Below are 21881 nucleotides of genomic sequence, written 5' to 3'. Positions count from 1 at the left end.
GAAATCAGATTCTGCTTTAAATATGTCTGATGTTTCGAGCATGGTTTAACACATTTACAGGCATTCACTGCTGTTACCGGGTATAAAGAAAATCAATTCACAGTCTTGCATTGTTGCTTTGAACGCCCCTTTGGTATGGCAGCACGGTGGAAAGTACAATCACAAAGACAGCAGCACAGTGAATGCATTAGTACCACTTTATAAAACACACTTTAAGGATTGAACTGTGTGAAAACAGTGTAATATGCTGCAGATCTCGTAGAGGGTTTTCTTTTTCTTTTCCATTAGACACAACACTTCCTCAAGCCTTCTTTGCTTCCACACTTCTGCCTGAGTGAAACTGGATACACTCGAATCACACATCCTTTTCCAAATGGAAACAAATGGTGCTTTAAAAGTGTGCCTGCCCAGATTTTCACTTGCCTGGAAAACATCGTTTCGGTTCTTAGGTTTTTGTTCAGTAACGATTTAATGTTGCTTTGAGTGCTCTCAGAGAAAACTGTTGCACAATATCCTGTAACGTTCCTGGAATAAGTCTCACAGAGGTGGCAACCAGTGGATGTGTTTAATAAAGATCTTTTTTGCTGAAAGCGAAACGTGTTTTTCATTGAGTGTCACAGTATTTGAATTGAACAAAGAAACAGGAAACGCTTTAGTTTTTATTTCATAGCTTCTCAGGGATTCTAACGTAAAGGGTAAATTATGGGAGAGATGTTTGCATTTCACTCACAAACAGGTTCCACTGGATTTCGGTTCCACCATAGCAACAACACAGAGGGAAAACCTCCAGCTTCCCCATCCCCCTCTTTCTCGCTGTACATCATTCCAGCCCTAACTCGCAACAAAGCAGCATGCAACTCACAAAGAGCTGAGAACATTAAACCTCAAAAAGTAAAACAATCACTTTTCTAAAACTTTCATTTGATATACACAGATTAGCAAAAGCCGTGCTAAGATTGGGTCGACAAAATAAAACTATAACACTTGCACACGGTGTGAATAACCTTCTATTGTTTGTGGTATGTTTTCCCCAGTGTCCCTGACAGTTACACAGCATTGCTTTTAACAGGAAACGTGTCTGTGTGTGATAGTTTATCTGATGCACTGCCTACAAGAAGCACAGTGATACATGAAAAAACAACATTTTACACCAGCACTGTGAGAAATACAGCAGTACCACAATATTTGTTTAGGAAGCTGTGCTGGCTATTTTTAGAATATGCTACTGTACTTAAAAGACTACAGTATAAGCAGAGCAGCAAATTGTTTCCCCAGCGTGAATGACAAATGTCCCTCAGGAACATTTGAGCCTCTGATGATAGAAGGAAAATATGTTGCTGAGCTCCTGCTGAACCTCTGACTTTACCCAGGCATACCCATCATCTCTGCTGCTGTCAGCTGGCGTCTCAAACACAGGGCTAATGCGTTCTCTGGCCTGGCCCACTGGCTCAATAAAAGAAGGACCTCTAATGTATATTCAAAAACAACTTTTACACAGTCCCCATCTCTGTCAGCTTTATTTAACTTTCAAAAGCATCCCAAATCAGATGTGAAATATTCAGTGTTCGTAACAATATTAAGCACTTTTAAACCTCGTTTCAAAATCCCGAGGCTGCCTTTGTTTTTTTCACTTGTGAGTTGTTTTCTTACTGTTTTAAATAAGCAGATACTTTTTAATATTAATGTTAATTCCCAACTGATATTTTCAGACTGATTTAGAGGTTTTACAGTAACGTCCTGGAAACGCAGATGCAAATATCATTTACACAGCACTACATAGAAGTAGAGAATATATTTATATAGAGAGAACCTGAGGCAGATGCTCATAGAAAGTGATATAGAAAGAATATACAATATGAATCAAGGGTGGATCGTCAACCAGGTGGATTTTAGCTCACTGAGAGCCTCAACAATCCCAGGATATCTGCTGGCTTTAAGTTCAATGCGGCAGAACTGTAACCACTCAGTTGCAATGTAAAGTGAGGTGATCCTTGCACAGATGCACAGCTTTGTGCTGCACTGTTCACTCCTCCCCTGAGTTGTTAGAAGGCGACAGTACTCCCACCTTCCTTAGTTTCTCAAGCCTCTGCAGGGTCTCCACGATGTCAAACTGCCATTGTTTTACCTGCTGCACTGCTGTCAGTCCTTCCTGTAATCACACTGTCACTTTGTTACCACTGAGGTATATAGCATGCAGAGTGTTGAGATGTGAGCAAAAACCATGTTAGCGTTTAATATGCAGGCAGTAAATATGCTTTAAAATAGTGGCAATAAAGTGTAATAACAAATATAATGCTTAGATTTAAAAATCCTAGTGGTTTGTGTGTGTAAGGCGGTGGAGGCCTGGTCCTTTTAGTTTGCAATTTAGCAAAAGTTAAAGAGATGAATAGGTGTGACAGTGGCATGAAACTGAACGTGACACTTGTGATTATGTCATATGCACCACAGTGTTAATATCTTAGCATGAAGACAGGAAACTGCAAGTAGTGTTCAAAGAAAACAGAAGCACATCTGAAGATCACACCTTACATCTTGCTCATTTAAAAAAACAACTCAACCAAAAAACAATGCACCAGTCTGACAGTTTATGAGGTGCTGCTGAACTACATTTCTTGACTTGGATCAAAACTGCCTTTCGTATGAATCAAAAATCAAACTGTCATCATTGTCTCACTTTAGTATGAGATAACCAAACTAGTATTGTATTTGCACATATGGAAATCAAAACCGTCCTGTGAACCAGGTTCTTTACATTTTCACACCCATGCTAACCTGCACACTAATGAGAATTAAAGATGAAAAAAAAAAAAACTCACATGATTTTTTATTTTTGTGTCAGCTCCTGCAACTATGAGCAGCTTCACTATCTTGTATCTGTTGAGACGCACTGCATCGTGCAGGGCTGTGTCACCTTCCTAAAACCAGGTTTTAAAAAAAGCATTTTTGTTAATGACTTAAATAAACTGTAGAGGTCATGAAGCACAGAAGTGGAGCGGAGTTGCCACCTACCCTGTCCCTGGAGTTGATTAAGGCCCCACAAGACAGCAGGTATTCCACAATGGAGGTGTGGCCTGTTCTCGTGGCAACATGCAGAGGTGTGCTATGCAACTGCAGTACAGACAATGATATAATCTGAGATTGTGGGAATGTGTGCAAACTCGTGTTCAATTAGAGGCTGACTGTGGTCTGGTGCAAATGCAGAGCCCACTAAAATTCACATTTACCTTATCTCTAACATTAAGATCAGCCCCGTGGCTCTTCAGGACTTCGACAACCGTCAGGTTTCCCCCTCTGCAGGCCCAGTGTATGGCCCTAGAGCCCAGCTGAAACACAGTAGGAGCCACCACCCCCCATCCCACCCCCCCAATCCCATCCCATTAGTAGTGTAGGCATCAGGTCACTAGAACCAGGAGCTTTAGTTTGAGAAGATAATCTCACTCAATCCCATCATCATCTTTACAAACCTACAGCGTGCACACACGTCTTACTTGATCTTTTAAGTTGATATCAGCTCCTTTTCCTAAAAGCATTTGGACAACTGGAGCATGTCCTTCTAGGCAGGCGCGGTGGAGTGCTGTTCTTTTCAGCTGGCAAATGTAAATATATTATTAGCTGAGATTTTAGCATGCTATATTTTATTCATGTTTTACTGTGATGCAGGAAGAGCCCTACCTCATCGTGGGCATTTGGGTTCCCACCATCTTCCAGATACCTGTCTATGATATCCAGTTTGCACTCACTGGCTGCGTTCATGAATTCTGCAGTATCCACAGGTTCTATCTGTCCACACAGACACACACAGAGGAGCAGGAGAGGCAGAGGTTCACTTTATACATCTTTGACATGAAGACACAGCTTCTGAAAATCATTCTCACCACTTGCTTTTCCACAGACAGCCTGGGCTTGAATGTTTTTTTGGTCTTCTTTTTTCTTTTGCCCAGCTCTGAGTTATCCTGTTCTGCACTCAGGTCCAAACTCTCGCCGCACAGGTCCAACGAGATTCTCCCCGTTCTCTCATCTACCTGCAAAATGACGGGAACAATAACAAACACAGTTTGAAAACCTAGATCAGCGAGGGAATGTTGGCTTTGGAAGCAGTGGTGCCAAGCAAGCTATGGGGTGTTGAGAGCCGGGAATGACAGTGTTAATGTCAAAACAAATTCACAGCATAGTGCAAACCAGGCTTGGCCATAGCAATAGAAACATTTCAGATAAAATGCCTCTCATGTGCTGTTCATAGTCACATTTTTGTATTAGTTATCAGATTTAATGTCAAACAAGCACGACACCTGCAACACTTACTCATATGTTTTTAATTTTTCTCATTAAGAACTTTTTGGAATTTTGATATTGTGATAACAACAGAAAAATACATTATATAGTCTGTGCTGGCAGAGAGAGAAAGGGGGGTGTCAAACAATTATCATTTTAGGAGTCAACAGGAGAATGACTGCAAAAGCCACAGCAGGAATAAAGCTTTTACCTACCTGGGTTTTCTCTTCTTGTCCTGTCTCATGGTCCATCACACCGGCCCACTGTGCAACGTTTTCCATCCCTGGGGTAAAATATGCACAAATGCAATAATAATATAGTAATATCGAACAACTAAATGTTCAATAATCTAAAATATAATGGAATAAAACTGTCAGATCATACAGCTTATAGAGAAGTGCTGTTGGGCACAGTGGCTTGATGGCTTCAGTGACTTCAGTGACTTCATGGTGGGACATTGTGTTACTCCGACAAACAGGTGTGTGTGTACTTTGCCGTGTACTTGCCAGACCTACATTCTCGCTCACTCTCTTCCTCTGTCATGCCCACACACACACAAACACACACACACACACAAAGAAAAAGACCCTTTAGGCATGTCCTACACAGAGGGTATATTCACTGCATAAGCTCCTGGGTTTACTCCCTCCTGTAGCTGCCACAGTATGCCCTTCTCTTTTACTTCAATATTCCTTTCATAAACATGCTGGTTTGAGGGATTATGCTGTTTATAAAGGTTTGATCACTGTCAAGTGATATCTCGATTGGTCACTCAGTCTGTTATTTTGTTTGGTTAATTTTGATAAACTGCATCCAGAATTGCAGGTAGGACCAGTGTGCACTGGGGGAGGGTCTTTAGTTGTTTTCACCTGAGAGAGTCAGGCAGCCGATAGATAAATCAGCAAAGGGCATGGATTTTGTAAATCAACTGCCTTTGTCTGCATACAGTACATGACACAGGGCTGTTTGATAACGGGTTGTGCGGCAGCTACACAAACACTTCTCCTTTTTAGTGCTTAAAACCTTTTAGGTGTACTTCAGTGTTGTATTTACCATGTCTGACACTTCCCCCCTTTCACGTGATGTGTTTGTGCAGATTTTAATTGTATAGACACACACACTCACTTGGTCCCACTCAGTCAGAAATGTTTGCAAATGAGTGACATGTTAATGTTTAACCAGTGACTCTGAAGGAAGTGACAGAGTTCAGACAGATAGGAAGCAGCAGCAGCCATTTTAGCAGAACATAACAATAGATGTTGTTATGTTCTTCTCCTCTCCTCTCACCCATGGAGCTCAGGCAAGGACACAGTTAACAATCAGCTTGTCTTTTATCATCCTGGCTGTGAGTACCGTTGCTTATATTACTCAAATTGATGTTGATCTTGGCTTTTTACTGTGTAAAAACCATTTTAAAAGAGTGTAAGCTCACATTTTTCAGTTAAATTTACTCTAATGTCTATAATTACAGAGGTTTGTATCTGCCATAGAAAGAGTTTAGTTCATGACGTTGCTGTTATAAAGTGGAGACTATGTTCACTGCCGTGAGTTCAGCACTGTGTGTGTTTCAGGTGAAAGTACGAGCGCCATGGTAACGCTGAATCGCTTGAGTGTAGCAGACCTGGACGACAGCTCTCAGCAGCTGCCTGAGGCCGCAGAAGCGGCAACCCCAAGACCAGCCTTTCACAGGAAGAAAGTGGTCCCAAAGACTGACTCCAGAGATGTTTTTCTCAACAGGTGCAGCACATCTGTAGTACTGCATTTCCTTTGTGGGCTATTATCTGTGCTATTTATAACTAACACTATATTTTGTTGCATTAAAAAAAACCCAATCTGCTGTAAAGAGAGGAGAACCTTTTCTTTAGCCTGATGCTGCTGATCGGATGTTATTTGGCTATTCTGATTCCTGCTTATCTCCCCGCGGACAAGGTGGCAGCTATCAGAGACGACTATCAACAACCCAAAGATATGGTACAGATGCATCTTTGTACATCTTGGCAAGTATTTGAGATGGTTTCTTTCAGCTTAAATGTTTTTCCCTCTCTTCAGGCCGTACTAAATCGGTCAGCCTCTCTGCTGGCAGGACCTTGTCTGCCTCGCTGGTGTCTAAACCACCTCAAGCACCTGTCTTGTCCTGTTGGCCTCCAAGACATCCCTGTGTTTGTACAGCAGGAGAGGCGTGAGCCATGGAGTCTGTCTCCTCCTCTTGGGTTTCAGGGCATCGAACAGCATCTCGCTGTAGCGCTCGCCACTCTGCCTCAACCTGGCCTGCCTCCATCATTGAAGAGAGAAGGCAGCTGCACGCGATGCGTGGTCGTGGGTAGTGGAGGAATTCTTCATGGGAGCCATCTTGGATCACATATAGATCAGTATGACATCATTATCAGGTATGCATTCCTGTGTCAAGTGGACACCAAAGACAGACTGTGGCGCCTATTTTTAAACCGTTGTGATGGTCGTCATCTCACAGGCTCCATCTGTGTTACCAGGCTGAATAATGCTCCGGTGCACGGCTTTGAGAGAGATGTTGGTTCGAGGACAACCATCCGCCTGACGTACCCAGAGGGAGCACCTCACTCCTCAAACGAGTACAGAAAGACTAGCATATTTGCTGTGGTGGTCTTTAAGAGCCTCGATTTAGACTGGCTTACTTCTGTCATCACCAAACAACCTCTGGTAAGGCCACATCACAAGATCCTCCACTGCACACGGAAAGGGCATATTGCACACAGAAGCATCATGTCATGTAGCAATGGCACTATACTATCTTCTTTTATTTTTATTTTTCAATAGAGCTTCTGGTCCAAAATGTGGTTCTGGAAGGAAGTTGTGGATCATATCCCCCTGACACCAGAGAGCTTCAAGATCGTCCACCCAGAGATTATTCACAAGATGGGCCAAGTTATAGAGAAATATGAACTGAACCAGAGAAATGTGAGTTTCTATGAATGAATAATCTGTGGACATTAATGACTGTGCAAATAACAAAATTACTTTCACTTAAAATCATAAACTCACAGCCGTTAGGAGGGCTTTTGCTATCATGCTGAGTAATTCTAACGAAACGGGACTGAACTTATGTTGCAAACTATGTCACAGGTCGTTTTTTTTTCCTCCCCAAGAACATATTGCCAACAATTGGTGCCACTGGAGTGGTGATGGCTTTGCAGATGTGCGACCAGGTGAGCCTGGCTGGGTTTGGGTATGACATGCAGCACCCCGAGGCCAGGCTTCATTATTATGAGGCCATACGCATGGACACAATGAAGTCTCAAGTAAGTTTAGCTTAATGATCAAAGCAGTGGCAAGGAGGCGTCTGAGCTTCATGCTTCGACTCATTTTTCTCCCTATGATTATATCCAGGTGGTGCATGATATAACTGCTGAAAAACTCTTCTTGAAGGACCTGGTGGCTGCAGGCGTAGTGACTGACCTAACAGGAGGGGTATGAGTCAAAGATTGGTGATATACAGAACTGAAGAACCCTACACACTGCAGACTGATTCTAAAATGCTCACAGCATCATGTGGTTAACTGATTGCTGAGCATATTTAACTCCAAGTGACGGTAGAGGCTAATTTTTCTCATTACAATTCAATGAACATGTTAAATCACTGGATCCTGTTCTGTAATTGTGATAGGAGAAGCTAAATTGTGCTACCACACAGAAACATGTGATGGTCTAGGTTCACACTGTACTATTTCAACTGAGTTTACAATTTAATAAACATAAAACATAAGAATGTGAGACTACTGATTGTTTTTTCTCAAAATTTTTTTCTCGTTTATTAAGACAGACAAACCATAATTACTATTACTATGTTTCCTTCATACATCTTATTACGCTGCCATTAGTAAAGGCAAAAAAAGGGACAATAGCTGCATTTCTTAAAAACAAACCAAAAAAAACAAAAATCAGCCACAAATTTTAAAAAGAAAAAAAATATCTCAGTAAAATGATACAAATATTTAGATTAATAATAAATATGAACTAAGTCAAATACATATTAAACAACATATTAAAATACTCAAAAATTAGGAAGTGGAACATGCTTCATAAAAGACGAGGTGTGTACAGCGCACAGTGGGGTTTGATTTATCTAATCAGAAATCAAAGTGCTTTCAATAAATAATTTTGGGTCTTATTAGGATTTTAAACACAATACAAAAATACACTGACAATGAAACAGAACACAACATGTAAAATAAGAGTTGTTTTTTTTGTTCTTGGCTACTCTGACCCACTGTGAGAGCGTGGGTCTGTCTACAGCAGTGGGTTGCGTGAGGGCTCCCATAATTTGCTTGCCAGCTGCCTGCAGTGCTGGAGGATGATCTCAGTGGGGATGACTCCCAGGTGAACTGTTAGGAGCTCGTAGCATTTCACTGTCTCGCCCGGGTGATTCTTACTATAGTACCGAAGCAGCTTCCTGCAACATGCATCGCTTTGTTTAGTCAGGAGAACGAATTAAAGAAAAATATTTCTATCACACCAGGCTTGGTTACCTGTAGTAATTCTGAGCAAGCATCCCGATAGGGGCGGAGTCATCGGGCATGATGGGTATGTCTTTTGCCTCCAACTTGAAGCCCTGATTGAAGAGGTATACGAATTGAATTATAGGCTTTTTTGCTGTTTCAGGCTGTTAAATTTGTTTTCATGGATAACAGAACAAAGTACAGCAGTGACTTACAGTTTCATTTTCAAACCAGAGAAAGTAGCAGAAGTAGAAATCTCCATCACGTAATGTTAGAGTGGAGTAACCCTTCTGAAGATAGTGCCGTGTTGTGCTGACCAGGCTCCACATCTTCAGTATGGATTAGAAAAAAGAAATGACAAAAATATGCATACTGTGATTATCCACACGCTGTCTTATGCACAGCCTAATGTACGATGAACATGAGGCTACAGATAGCTGGCCTAATTTATCACAACACTAGGAAACAGTCGACACATAAACTTACCACCACACATGAAACAAAACTATCTGTACATGTTTGACTTCCAAGAAGTCAGACTTTGTCATTTTTTGAGTAATTGGTCACCAAGCTTTCTGAAGGTCTTTCAAAGCTTTTCTTTGATATTGCCTGCCTTTTCACCAATTTTCAGTCCAGTCCTTGCACCTGACCATTTGCAGAGTGATATAAAAAAGGCACCTACCACAAAAGACGAATTAATGTTGTGTCTAGACGTAACAGAAAATTTAGCAAAAGGCTTACTTCAAATTCCTTACTACCTTTGGCACTTTGTTACTAGCAGCCTGTTCCACAAACACACAGTTTGCTGACATTTCTTTAGTTGAGTCTAGGAAAAATGCCAAAGATGACATAGCTTGATAGACATAAAATTGTATTTTTGAACCAACAATGTGATTCCCAAAAAGCTATTAGCTGAAAACTTGTCATATCCTTAAAAATGCAACTGAAAACTGAACAAGTGAAGGCCAAAAAAGAAATGGCAGGCCTAAAACCCAGCAGATGAACAGAAAATGGAAAACATTCCTGCAAAGACCTGACACAGCAACTGAGAAATGCATCTGACCATTAGGTCTACTGTTCATTGAAGAGAGAAATTGACTGAAGTAGGGCAACAGATCTTATCGAGTGAGAAATTCAAATTTGACATTTTTTGTTCAAATAATCATCAATATGTACAGAGATGAGACGAGTAGAACAGTCGAGTGTCTGCAGTTAGCTACAGCTACTCTATTTCCATCTATGTTTGGACACATTCCAATAAATCAATTTACCCATTTCCCATTTTCCCAGCAAAATAGAAAGAAATGACGAGGGGGCTATTGACTTCTATACTTTACCCCAAAACAAATAAGATGTAGTTCTAGTTTTAGTGACCTTGTTTTTGATATACTGAGCCACTGGTCCCTTCCCCAGCTCAGACGTGGTCCGCTCTGTGATGCTGAGTGATGGCGCTATCATTTGTCCGCTTGATCGGTCCACACAGATAAAGTGGACGAGGCCTGGGAAATCCTCCAGGTAAGTGAGATTAATCAGTTAAGATTAATACGCTCAGCATAACAATTGGTTTGTTTTTTGGGTTTTTTAAGTGTATGTGTGTTGTTAAAAACCATAAAAATACAAAATATTCTTTTACAAATATTACAAATTCTGCTTTGTAGAAAACAATTGCAGAGAAATTAGACAAAACAGGACATCACAGAGTTGCTGCACTGAGAGGATATGAGACCATGGTGATGTTCCTCTTGCTTTTCACTAACAGGAAGTCCTTCCAGTCCATCAGTTGCTCCCTTAGAGAGTGAGACAAAGATAGGAAGACAAAGAGGATACAGACAAAACAATGAAGGACGAGGTTGCACAGTGTCAAAATAAAAAAATGAAGTCAAGTTGGCAAGCCTAAAATATAACAACGAAAATAGTAGCTGACAGACACTCACTGCACCATGGTCTGGGCCCGCTCTCGCAGGCCAGGGGAGAGACGACGAGGAGTGTCGTCTGGTCCAGAGTCAGACAGAAAACACTGTCGGTATATGCCACACAGTTGGGTCTTCATGTTCTTGCACCACGGGATAAGACTGCAACATAAACAGACATTTAAAGCCTCACAGGGTCATCAAACTGTCTTGCTGTCATTTGGCCAGCAGAGGGCAGTAAGAGACTTACTCTCTGCTGAACCCAGGCCCTCCTCTGGAGAAGGCCCGGTTTTTGAATTCGGTCCAGACATTTTGCAACTGTGAGGACTGGTTAGAAGAAGAAAAGACAAAAAAAAAAGAAAAAGATTTGATTGGATCATGTGCAAACATTCTGTGTTTCTGTGATAACAAATGAGGATTAAAGTCAGTTTGTTGACTTGGGTGTTTGTGGCAAAGGCAGACGAGTGCTGAGGAAGTGCAGAAGAATACAGCCACTCAACGCAAAAGCACAACAACACACAAAAACAAACCTGTATCCCATTCAGTGCCAGGGTTTTAAGGAATTTATCCAGCTTGCTGCGCACTTCATGCATAGGCTGGCCTCTTGTGGAACCTCCTTGGCCTTCATTTAAGCGCTTCTCCAGTTTGGCAAAGGCTTCCCAAAATGTATACACAGACATGGCTACTCCACTGTGTGGAAACTGACACAGATGACACAGATAAATATGAAAAAAAATGAACTGTTTAAACAACTGAGCAAAAATATATTTAGATGCTGTGAACACTTCATGGCACAGAGGTTAAATAGATGTATCTCCAAATAAGTCAAAAAGACTCCCCCTACTGGCCACAAACCACAATATGTCTGTGCGCACATACTGTAAACAAGCAAATTACTGCACATATAGACTGTACGCGACTTCATATGGAGTCACTAATACACACATTGTTTGCTTGTTGGTATTCACAAACCTTAGTTAGCAGAACTAGTGTGATGCCAGGCCACAGTTTGAGACAGTACATGGAGTGAGGCATCATGGGATAGAGGCCATCTTTTTGCGAGACCTCTAAGAAGACTTTGTGAGGGGTTGCTGGATCAGGTGGATAAACTTCTAGAGTACTCAAGCTGTCCTCTGCCATCTGAATACAGTGTGTTTCACATTGTGTCAGGGTAACACACAAACAGAAAGCTGTTTACTTTGTTTACAAATGTATTCTCACCTGGATGTCTGGGTCTACAAACTCAAACACAGGAGTGCTTCCCCTCACTGGCTTTTCTGGTGATGTGAAAAATAAAGAAACAAATGACGAGGAACATGCTCTGCACACTTAACATGACTTAATCTGGTCACAGATACAGTTTGAGAAGTAGGAATCTGCATTTTGTATCTACTCGGTTTTATCCTTGTCTGTTAAAATCTGTTTGATGATCTGAAAACAAAAGCTCTACTCAACAACCCACCTGAACTGCTTGAGTCTTTGTCTGTAGGTGAGGGCTCTGGGGTGTAAAAACTTTCATGGCCAGAACCAGATGTACTATCAATATCCTTCAGGCAAAGTGCACAGAGAGAGAGAATAAACACTCAGTAACAACATGCTGTCGGTGCTGTTTGAGAGGCTGTCGCCACTTTGTACCTCTGGACTTGGGTCATCCACATCCACGTTGCTAGGATACATATTCTGTGCCATGATGATGAGGGCCAGGAGGTCTGAGGTGCTGAGTATACTTGCATTGCGACTAGAAAGAAATAGATGGTTGTAGCCATTACCATGTTGAATTGTAAAAAGTAAAAAAGGTAGGTATGAGTATATGAACTGTAAGTACAGGTGATATACGAGAAGGGTGTAAGCTATAAAAATAATGTGACAGGTTTATAGAAACATCTGTACCTGGAGTAGAAAGCGAGCAGTTTGGTGTGAACCAGGATGAAAGCATGCAGCACCTCCTCTCCTCCTCTCTCTACGCTGCTGTTGATCTGCTGAACCAAACGGCGCTCCAAGAATTCGATGCACTGCTCACACAGTGTGGGGTGGATCAGCCTCTCCACCGCCTAACAGAGTGATGATGGTGATTTTTAAATAAGATTTTAAAGAGAATTTTTTTTTTTTTAAAAGAAAGAAAAAGTCTATTTTCTAATCTGTACTAAGTGAGAAAGAACCACACCTCCACTAAGAAGCTCTGATCATTCTCTCGGAGGTGGCTGTAGGTCTCCAGCAGACTCTGGAGATGCTTCCACAGTCTCAGCCTTTGCTCCGTGTCCCGGGCGCGCAGTCTGGTGACGAGCAACATATGCTCATACTAAACCTCATGCTGTATTAAAAGCCAATGATAAACAGACAAAATGTCTTACTCTTTCCTGAGGAGGTTCCCACTGAGGGTCACCATGCCAAACAAAACTTCAATCATCTTATTCATCACGTAGATTTTCCTCCTTAGATCCTCCTCCTTTTCCTCGCCGTCTCCATTCACAGCAATGTACAGGCACTCATCAAACTGTAGATACAAAATACCCTAATAAATGTGGTTTTGCCCCAAGCGAATGAATGAGCTGGAAAATAAAGTGAAGGCGGTTGTCTTCTGCTCTTTGATTTCTCTAAGCGATAAAGGGTTTACACAAGAAAGAGCTAAAAGGCTGCTGACGCTGAGTGGACCTGAAACATGTCAAGTGCTTGGACTCGATAACTGCATCATGCGCGGCAGGAGGATAAAGCCTTAACAAGACTCACATGATAAAACATGCTGCTTCACAGAGACAAAGGCCTGCATTTAGGTGCTGTTGCTGAAGCCTGATTGCTTTACAGATCAGAAATCTTCAAACAAGGTCAAGAGAAATTAGAGTCATAGCATAATTTTTAGATAACTTAGGAACTTGTGCAGGGGGATGAAGACAGTTTTTTCTGTGTATGGCGGGTGCTACCTGGTGTAGTACGTAGATGTGGTTGTTTTCTGTCGTGAAAGATGTGTAGCTGTCAGCCTCTGTCACCATGGTGCTGAAGGAGATGATGATGGGAGCAAACAGAGTGCTGATGCTGTCCTCAAAGGCCGGAAACTGGGAGAGAAAAAAAGCAAACGATCAACTCATTTTAACACGTACAGGAAACAAGTTCAAAAGCACATGCAGAGTGTCTGCTGAATACAGCTTTCTTCAACTTTACCCCGTGGCCTTCCTCTTGAGATGCTCCATACTGTTTCTGGATATTCTGCTGAAATTCCAAGTCAGTCCAGTAGAAGAGCATTTCAGCACTCTCACTTGCTATCAGCAAGCACTTCATCTGGACTACAGATGCGTTCCTGTCCTGTTTTAATGCGGTGTCCTATTTTACTCCAACTTCTCCACACGCATTAGGCTGTAAAAAAAAAAAAAATGTTAAAAGTACTGAGGTGAAAGACATAAAACAGAGTCCGGGGAGGAATTTTGTGAAGCACAAAGGACTGACTTGATACTATCCACACAGCTAAGGCATGCCCACAAGGTCCACAACAGTCCTCAGATTTCCATTTTATTGTTCCAGCATTTAAAGCACAAGTTTGAGAAATCTAAAAAAAAAAAAACCCGAAAAAAAGAAAGATCACATCATTTTTTCATAAGTATTAATCTGAAAGCATGTCTGTGTAAGCATGCATTTATATTTGATTAGCTTACAGAAGCAGTTCTCAGTGTGCAGGACTGGCCTCCTGATGGGGCTTAAAGCCACTGCAGGTAGGTGTGGACAACCAGGTGGCAAGAATATAGAGCAGAATGAATGATATTGTTGATGACTGTAAGAGAAAATGTTGGAGAACTAGTGACTTATGAAAAGGTTGCCAAATAGACCCTGTTATTGATTATAGGTACAGAAATTACTGACACTTGTATCTCTGTAGCATCTTTGGTATAAAGATCATGACTAGCCATGAGCTCAGTGACACTGAGTCATTGTAACAGTATTATTATTGTGAATATATTTGCCACAGGAGTAACCGAAAGCAAGGAAATAAGCCTTCTCCTAGGCTCTGTTGCTTCCTGGCCTAAAGTAGGTAGACTCTGATAGTGTATCAATGACAATATTCATGCTCAGAGGCAGGAAAAAAGTAAGATCGGGAGCAGAAATACCAAAATGTCCACCCTTGTTCACAAAGGTCCTTCTCCTCAACAAAAGATTTAAATAATGTTTGTAATTGTGGTGAGAGCAACACAGTGAGTGTACAGATGGGGTAACGACAGCTTTGAAACAGAAAGGATCCTTAGGGGCTCAGATCTTTGAAATATAACAAACAATCTTTTCTTCTCTTTCTTTTTATGTTTTGGCTGGTTTTTGTACATCTAACGCATATTTAATTAATATCTCATGATAAGTTGGGCAAAAACTGTGAGAAAGGCAGAAAAATCTGATTTGCAAATCTTTTGCAAACCCATAGACTAAAAATGTGCAGTCAGAAACACCTGATGTAACCATGAGCAGCTTCTCTTTTTTCATGGAGCTCCGATCCGTGCATTCACATCCCGTGTTTTACTAAAAGCCTTCCTTCTTTTACAAAACTTTTAACTTCCTCCATACACAGTCTGCTGATCCACAAACGTAGTGACCAAAGTTACAACTCGTATCACCGCAAATCACTCACACTTTTCTGCGCCGGATAACTCCAGCATCCCCGTCCAGTGTCTCCGTTGTCCTATCAATCAGCCCTCCTCAGTTTTCCGGGCCGTTTGGGGACGTTTTCATAGCGGGTTACAGTTTCAACCCAAGCTGCCTTCTTCCTTCCGCGCTGCAGCGCGACACCAGCGTTCAGTCATGTGACTTCAGGCAGGAAGTTTGCTGGTGTGAAAAGAGCTGGAGCTGTCAAACTATCGAGGAGAAGCGCTCGTCAGACTGCTGCTGTTAAGGGTGCTCGTGTTAAGTGGAAGCTCCTCGAAGTGGATTACCCCTCGGGGAGCCCGATGATCAGTGAGGCAGGAAAAAGTCATGTGCTGGTGCATAAAGTGGCCCACATGACTAGGAGAGCTATGCTGTATAATAGCTGGTATTTGTGGCATGCAGCTGCATGATTGAGACTGAGATTAGTAGCGTACTCGTGCCCGCTTTTTTTTTTTTAAATCTTGGTTTGACATTTAGTGCAAATCTGTTTGCCTGTTGTAGTAAAGCTTCGGGATTTGTATGGAAGCTACTCAGAAAATGGCAAATCTTTGCAATGTACAGAGGAAAAAATATTGAAATTAATTAATTGGATGTATTATATTGTAGTGGTGGTGGTGGGGGAGTCACAGTGTTTGGCAAATGTATGAAAGTTTATTTATGTGATTAATACTGCAAAAGGCCTGGTGTTCATTCCAAGTCAGACTTTCGCATTTGGGAGCTGTTGCTGTCCACCAAATGGAATCCTAGGAGGAGTGAGTGCAAGAGAAACAGGTAGTTGTACTGCAAAATCAGAACAGTTCCACCAGAGAGCGAGTGGTGCTGAAATCAAAGATGTTTGCTACATTCAGAGGGAAAAAGAAAACACTGAGCAGCATTAAACCCCCCCCCCCCAAAAAAAAAAAAAACAACAAAAAACAAAAACCCCTAACTGGTTCTGGACACCCATGCAAGACAACATTGTTGGATGATAGCAGGATGCTTTCCACGGTAAAGAGAAAGGCTTTTACAATATCTACCCAGTTTAAGAACACTCCCCAGCTTCCCTTTCAGTTCATTCACTAGAATGTGCAAATCAGAGATCAGCCTAGAAAAGCCAGATTAGGCTTTTCATACCTAAAAAGCTATTCAACATTTCATCTGGATAGACAGATAAACGTGTACATGTACAAAGCCCTTGTAGAACCAAGCCTTGCCACTTGACAGCCATCCTGAAATATCTAAAAGCACTTATTTAGACACTTATTTTGAAGCGTTGTCACTAAAGTTTTCTTTAATTTAAGTGGTCACTTTGGTGTCACAGTTGCATGTATGAAGTCACCCGTAAAAACATATTTATATAAAATAAAAAAAAATCTAAAAAGAGTGCTGTTATTGCCCAAAATGTTTTAAGACTTTTCTCCCCTCCTCCGGAAGTTAGACTTCCACCACCTTTGCTGATGATGTTTTCTCTTTAATGATGTGAAGGGGAAAGCACCTGTTAAACACACGGTGTAATAAGTGTTTACTGACAGAAAAGAGAAGCAGCCTGATAAATTCTAAACTTTGTGCTCAGATTTAGTCAAATGCAGCAGTGCGTTAGAGCACAGATCTAAAACAAACAGCGATGGCATCACACGAGTTTTTGAAGGTCAGGAAGTGGAATATTGACCATTTTAAGCTGCATTTTGCTACCTGAAGTCAAAATTAAAGCCTGGAGACCCCAGAAACAAACAACAACTTAAAAAGGCAAAGTCTCATAAAAAACATAGATTCCACAATGCACACAGTCACAAAACGTTTTTATCTAAGTAGCTTTATATTTTATATTATGTTACGTGACTTCAAAGTGTAAGGGTTTGCAACCAAAAGACCCCCAGTTCAATCCCTGGAGGAGTCAGAAATAATTTTGGTGTTGTGTCAGGAAGGACAGTCAATATAAAAACGCTTTTTATTTAATATTATATTAATTTGCCAAATTGCTCATGAGTCCCTAAAAACCAGGGACTGGGTATCAAAATTCTGTTCTTCAAAGGTTATTGAGGAAACCTTAAAACCTTTTGAATTAAACCAAAAGTCTGCATTTTTGAATCTCATCCTTCTATAGCGGTAATGTGACGTGTTTTGATAAATGGCTAAAATAACAAGCTATATACATGGACCTTACTCTGCATGCTGAGCAAAGATTTTAGGAGGTGGCCTGCTGGCTTGGGTGGCACTCCCACAAAAGCATGTTTCTCAGGTTAATTGGTGATTCTAAATTGGTCATAGGCATGAATATGAGCATGAATGGTTGTTTGTCTCTCTGTGTTAGCCCTGCGATACACTGGTGACTTGTCCAGGGTGTACCCAGTGTCTCACCCAATGACAGCTGGCATAAGTTTGAGGCTCCCTGTGACCTGGAATTGGAGAAGTGGAAGAAAGTGAAGAGAAGGTGGGCATAACTTAAGAGGGAAATGGAATTTAAAAATGCAAAGTGCTAGAACAACTTTAAGAACTATGTCAATCTCAATTGCAGGAGTTAAATTATGGAACAGTCTAACAGAAGAAATAAAAGACAGTCAAAACATAAAACAGTTTAAAGTAAAATATAAAAACCTAATTTTAAATAAGTATAAGAATGAAGAAAACGGGGTTAACCCAGGACGGTAATGTTGCTGGTAATGGTGTTGTGGTTCTTTTTGGGGGGTTTTTGGTTTTGGTTTGTTTGTTTTTCCATAACTTGTGTATCTGCAAATATACACATTCTGTATTTTTCATATGAAAGAAACTATACTGTGGTGGGGCTTGCTAATTTCTTGTTTTTGATTTATGTATGTTTTGTTTTGTTTTACTTTTGTTTCATATGTTGTTATTTTAATTTAAGACTAAAATTTTTTTTTAAATGAATGAGAGGTAAAACTTGAGGGGGTAGGGACAAATAAGTAAATACTTCTGCCTGCTCCTTTTCAAACAAATAATGGAATGATATTTTGTAATGATTGTGAAGGCACATGTTTGAAATGTTTGAAATAAAAATGAACTGAACTGAAAGTCAATGGAATGATGGATGAACAGATTAATGTTCTAATTGGTCCAAAACTGATTCTGAAGCATGAAAACACAGTGAACATCCACCCATTTATCACAGTAGGCATAAAAAGTCCTGGGACAGACAATTTGTTGTCTTAATCTTTAGATCAGGTTTTCACTCATGCAGGAGCGCCACAGTTACCACAGAATTGCTATTTACTAGATCTTAGTGCCAGTGAGAATAAAGACGAATAGACCTATAGCGTGACCGAGTGTTTTTAACAAACATTTTCCAAAAAAGGAAAGGCATCTTTTCTGGACTGAGTTAATTTTACAGGCCACTGGGCCAGTTTGACTTTGGGGCCAATGCCATTGGGTCAGTGTGAGAAACTGTTCCTACAGAGACTGTAGGAACAGCTTAGATCTGCACAAGAACAGTTTCAAGTTCTTGGAGGTGCTTTGAACAACCTGGAAAACCTAGGCTGAATGCAAAGTTGGTTTCACGAAATGTTGACTTGTGTATTCTGTTCGATCCATATTGTACGACCTAAAAAACTAAATGGTTATATTTATGAAAGCATGTTGATTTTTTGGTGCCTAAAACCTTTGCAGTAAACAACATATTACACACATCTTCCATATAAAAACATATTCAACAAATATCATTATGTTTTTCAGAGAAAGGTCTTCAGCAAATCTGTGTTATATCATAATATTCGGCACTGTTTGTATGCTTGGCTGCTGAGTGGAGCAAAGAACCATAGTAGGATAAATATTTATGTTTTATTAACCTTGCTTAGCTCAAAATGGTTCAAAATGCCAAGACTTCAATGTTGCGGGCCAAAATCTAATCTGGTCCATCAGTTTTCTAGGTATCCGGCATCCACAGAAGTCTTACTTAAGCTGTATCCTGTATATACAGAGTAAACATCTAGAAATCCTCAGTGTTTGCTAACAGGGCAAGAGGGCCTTGCATGTCTCAAAATGGATCATGGAGTATAAACAGTGTTAGGTGGGCCTGGGTAGCAGTTACCTCGGCTAAGGAGAGACTGTCACGCAGAAGTGGCTGGACACCATACAGTCCTCCTAAACCACAACAGAATTTGATTTTGTCAGAGGATTTGATGTTCAGCCATTATTGTCGCAAAGCACGGGTTTATATGAACCAGAGTTTGCCAAACAAAACCATTTCAACCCATTCAGGTTGATAAGATCCTGTTCTGAGTCTTAGGAAGTTCACTAAGTTCACTGTTCCCATTGCTTCAGTCAATTATTGCTTAACCATTACTTTCAGGGCAGAGGTACTGCGGGTAGTTAACAAATTCAACATGCTTTTCATCAGAAAGGCATGCAGTTTTATTTTCTGATCCATATCAACAGGTAGCTGATGTAAGAATATTTCTAACCCGCACTGGCAACTGAGATTTAAAGCAATTTTCTGGAGCGTGCTGCCCAATTTAATCGACTTATCTTATTCAACTTTAGTACGTCTGCTCTCTCTCTGACTTTACTTTGAAAATAAAGCATGTTTTTATCTAACCCTGTATATATATGTGTGGCCAACACAGTATAATGAATAAAATTTCCTCTTCAAAGATCCCAGATGAAATGGGCCAGGTGTTAACGAGTCTGGTTTGATTCTTACATGTCAACAATGTCGGGCTGTTTAAAATAAACCACATGTGAAAGGAAGTTCATTTCTCAGACCAAACATTTCTGCTCCTTACATGAAAGCAAGAAGCTATTTCCCATGAATGGCACAAAATCTAATTCAAGGTATATGCTTTGGATCAGGCTCTTGAAGGGGTGCCAGTGGTAACGACTCCGTGTCAGGAAAGATCAAATTTGCTCAGTGGAGTTTTTCTTGTGTAGGAGAACCCGAAGGAACCTAGATGACGGGCATTTAACCATGGTCCTTTATTTCCCTTCTATACGAGTCTACCAAGCAGATTCCAGTTGTCTATGCATCAGCGCACACTGAGCCAAGTGTGGCTCAGGTTTAGCCTGTCTGGGTCAAGCTGAGGTCTGGACTTTTAGTTCATCCTGGCTTCATGTTTCCCATCAGCAGCTGCCTCATGCAGTGACAAGACAGCACTCTTCCCGCTACAAAGACTTGCTCCAGCTGCTTCCACAACTGGGCCACAGAGTCTAACAGTCTGTGTGTGTGTGTGTATAAAGAGCTGATTGAGTGAGTGCACAAACGATGGTAAACTTTAATACCGTGCCTTTGTATTGGGATCACAGTACAAGGGCATTTCTGCTTTGCTTTGTGCTCTTGTGCAAGTATAAATCATATCTTCCGATCTCTTTGTTTCTTTTTTCTATTGGTTACCATGTGCTCCTGCAGATCTCCGTCATGTCCCGAGAACCGCTGTGGAGTCTGGTTTCAGTGCACTTTCACATGATGGGACTTAGCTGTTTGTGCAGACGTAAAACTTCCTCCCAAATCCCCTCTTTAATGCTATAATGAATTTACAGTCAAAGGTTATGGAGTCTGACCTGTAGACAAACTAACATCTGAGTAGGATTACATTCTTTGTTTTAGTGTAGTCTGTGGTGAATTGCTCATTTTTACAAAAGAAAATAAAAAAAAAAGCTTTCAAGATCTTGGGTATTTTTAGGTCTTTATTATTCATGTAAACTTCTTTTTTTTTTTTTACCAAAAAATAATATAGGCACACTTTACATATATAAAATAATGCTCTCCAAATGAAATATGAACATCTCCACATTAACTATAAACACATTCAGAGGATAATTATTCTTTATATTTTACATGTTTAGACACTTAACCTGCACTTGCTTATCGCTGTTCTTAATGGTGTCAGTTTAAAGCTCAAAAGGCGTCATGACTAGCTCTCTCGAGGGGACATTTTCACTGACCGCGGTCTTACTTTTCAGCATAAGTTAGTCAAAATATTTTGAAGTAAAATGCAGATGACAGTCTGTAAACCATCGCAAGATAGTTGGATTTGTGTGTTGGTTCCCCCCCCTTTTTAATTAGACCCACCACCATGTGTGTGTTTATTTTTTTTAAATCAATGTCAGTTGGTCACCCTGTTACTGAATGAGTACATTCCTACAGGTTCTTTTTTGTTCTTTTGCATAGATTTTGCTTTAAAATTGGGGCATTAGTACAACTCTTATATAATAGAAATATAAAGACAAAGCAATATAAATTAGTTGTATACTGAATATAAGTAAACATATCAAGCTTAAAACACTTTATCACTCTTTTTTATGTACAATACATAATCTAATAATATGACAGTGAACCTGTACAATATGTACTGTAAAATATATATATATATATATATATATATAGTATATTTAGTACAAAAGAAACCTAGCAGCATTAAAGGATTAAAAACAAAAGATCAAGAAAAGAAAAGAGTAAGAAGTGCTAAAATGTACCTGAAAAAAATCTGTATTTGATTTTTTTTTTAATCTATAGTCTGATTTAGCTGTGGATCCAGGTGATGTGAATGATGGGTTCACATTATCTATCTGCGCATCACAGCAAAACAGCTAGTGACACATCCTGTCTATTATATCCTGCAGTTAAACTGAAGTGCGCACAAAGATCCTCAAAGCATGCACACAAAAAAGAATGAGGGGAAAA

At 40.5% G+C, this 21881-nt stretch overlaps 3 protein-coding genes across 4 annotated transcripts; 1 reads left to right on the top strand and 2 right to left on the bottom strand.

Moving 5' to 3' along the window:
• Positions 1 to 2023: 2023 nt before the first annotated feature.
• Positions 2024 to 4553, bottom strand: ankrd2 (ankyrin repeat domain 2 (stretch responsive muscle)). Its single transcript, XM_013913515.1, has 8 exons — positions 4488 to 4553; positions 3876 to 4022; positions 3673 to 3780; positions 3489 to 3587; positions 3225 to 3323; positions 3010 to 3108; positions 2817 to 2915; positions 2024 to 2149 (listed from the first exon to the last, which is right to left on the bottom strand). Exons 1-8 carry the CDS (start codon positions 4551 to 4553, stop codon positions 2024 to 2026), a joined length of 843 nt encoding a protein of 280 aa, XP_013768969.1.
• A 979-nt stretch (positions 4554 to 5532) lies between these two features.
• Positions 5533 to 7768, top strand: st3gal7 (ST3 beta-galactoside alpha-2,3-sialyltransferase 7). Its single transcript, XM_005743844.1, has 8 exons — positions 5533 to 5617; positions 5844 to 6009; positions 6117 to 6243; positions 6322 to 6659; positions 6762 to 6948; positions 7066 to 7206; positions 7395 to 7547; positions 7636 to 7768. Exons 2-8 carry the CDS (start codon positions 5861 to 5863, stop codon positions 7720 to 7722), a joined length of 1182 nt encoding a protein of 393 aa, XP_005743901.1. The 5' UTR covers positions 5533 to 5617; positions 5844 to 5860; the 3' UTR covers positions 7723 to 7768.
• Positions 7769 to 8224: 456 nt separating this feature from the next.
• hps1 (HPS1 biogenesis of lysosomal organelles complex 3 subunit 1) lies at positions 8225 to 15580 on the bottom strand. Of its 2 annotated transcripts, none has more exons than XM_013913517.1 (20): positions 15258 to 15580; positions 14299 to 14414; positions 14093 to 14192; positions 13811 to 14002; positions 13573 to 13704; positions 13006 to 13148; positions 12819 to 12927; positions 12545 to 12705; positions 12290 to 12392; positions 12117 to 12201; positions 11876 to 11931; positions 11627 to 11794; positions 11185 to 11355; positions 10905 to 10981; positions 10679 to 10816; positions 10466 to 10531; positions 10119 to 10263; positions 8960 to 9073; positions 8775 to 8857; positions 8225 to 8698 (listed from the first exon to the last, which is right to left on the bottom strand). In XM_013913517.1, exons 4-20 carry the CDS (start codon positions 13925 to 13927, stop codon positions 8536 to 8538), a joined length of 2031 nt encoding a protein of 676 aa, XP_013768971.1. In that variant the 5' UTR covers positions 13928 to 14002; positions 14093 to 14192; positions 14299 to 14414; positions 15258 to 15580; the 3' UTR covers positions 8225 to 8535. The 2 variants fall into 2 exon arrangements, with proteins under 2 accessions (XP_013768971.1, XP_005743900.1); XM_005743843.1 differs by having other exon boundaries at positions 14299 to 14349.
• Between the last annotated feature and the right edge of the window lie 6301 nt (positions 15581 to 21881).

The sequence above is a fragment of the Pundamilia nyererei genome, unplaced genomic scaffold (assembly GCF_000239375.1).
Source record: "Pundamilia nyererei isolate P.nyererei 1_Seehausen unplaced genomic scaffold, PunNye1.0 scaffold00136, whole genome shotgun sequence".
In the NCBI taxonomy this organism is placed as follows: Eukaryota; Metazoa; Chordata; class Actinopteri; order Cichliformes; family Cichlidae; genus Pundamilia; species Pundamilia nyererei.
Note: the sequence above shows the minus strand (reverse complement) of the source record. Positions and strands in the feature narration are given on the sequence as shown.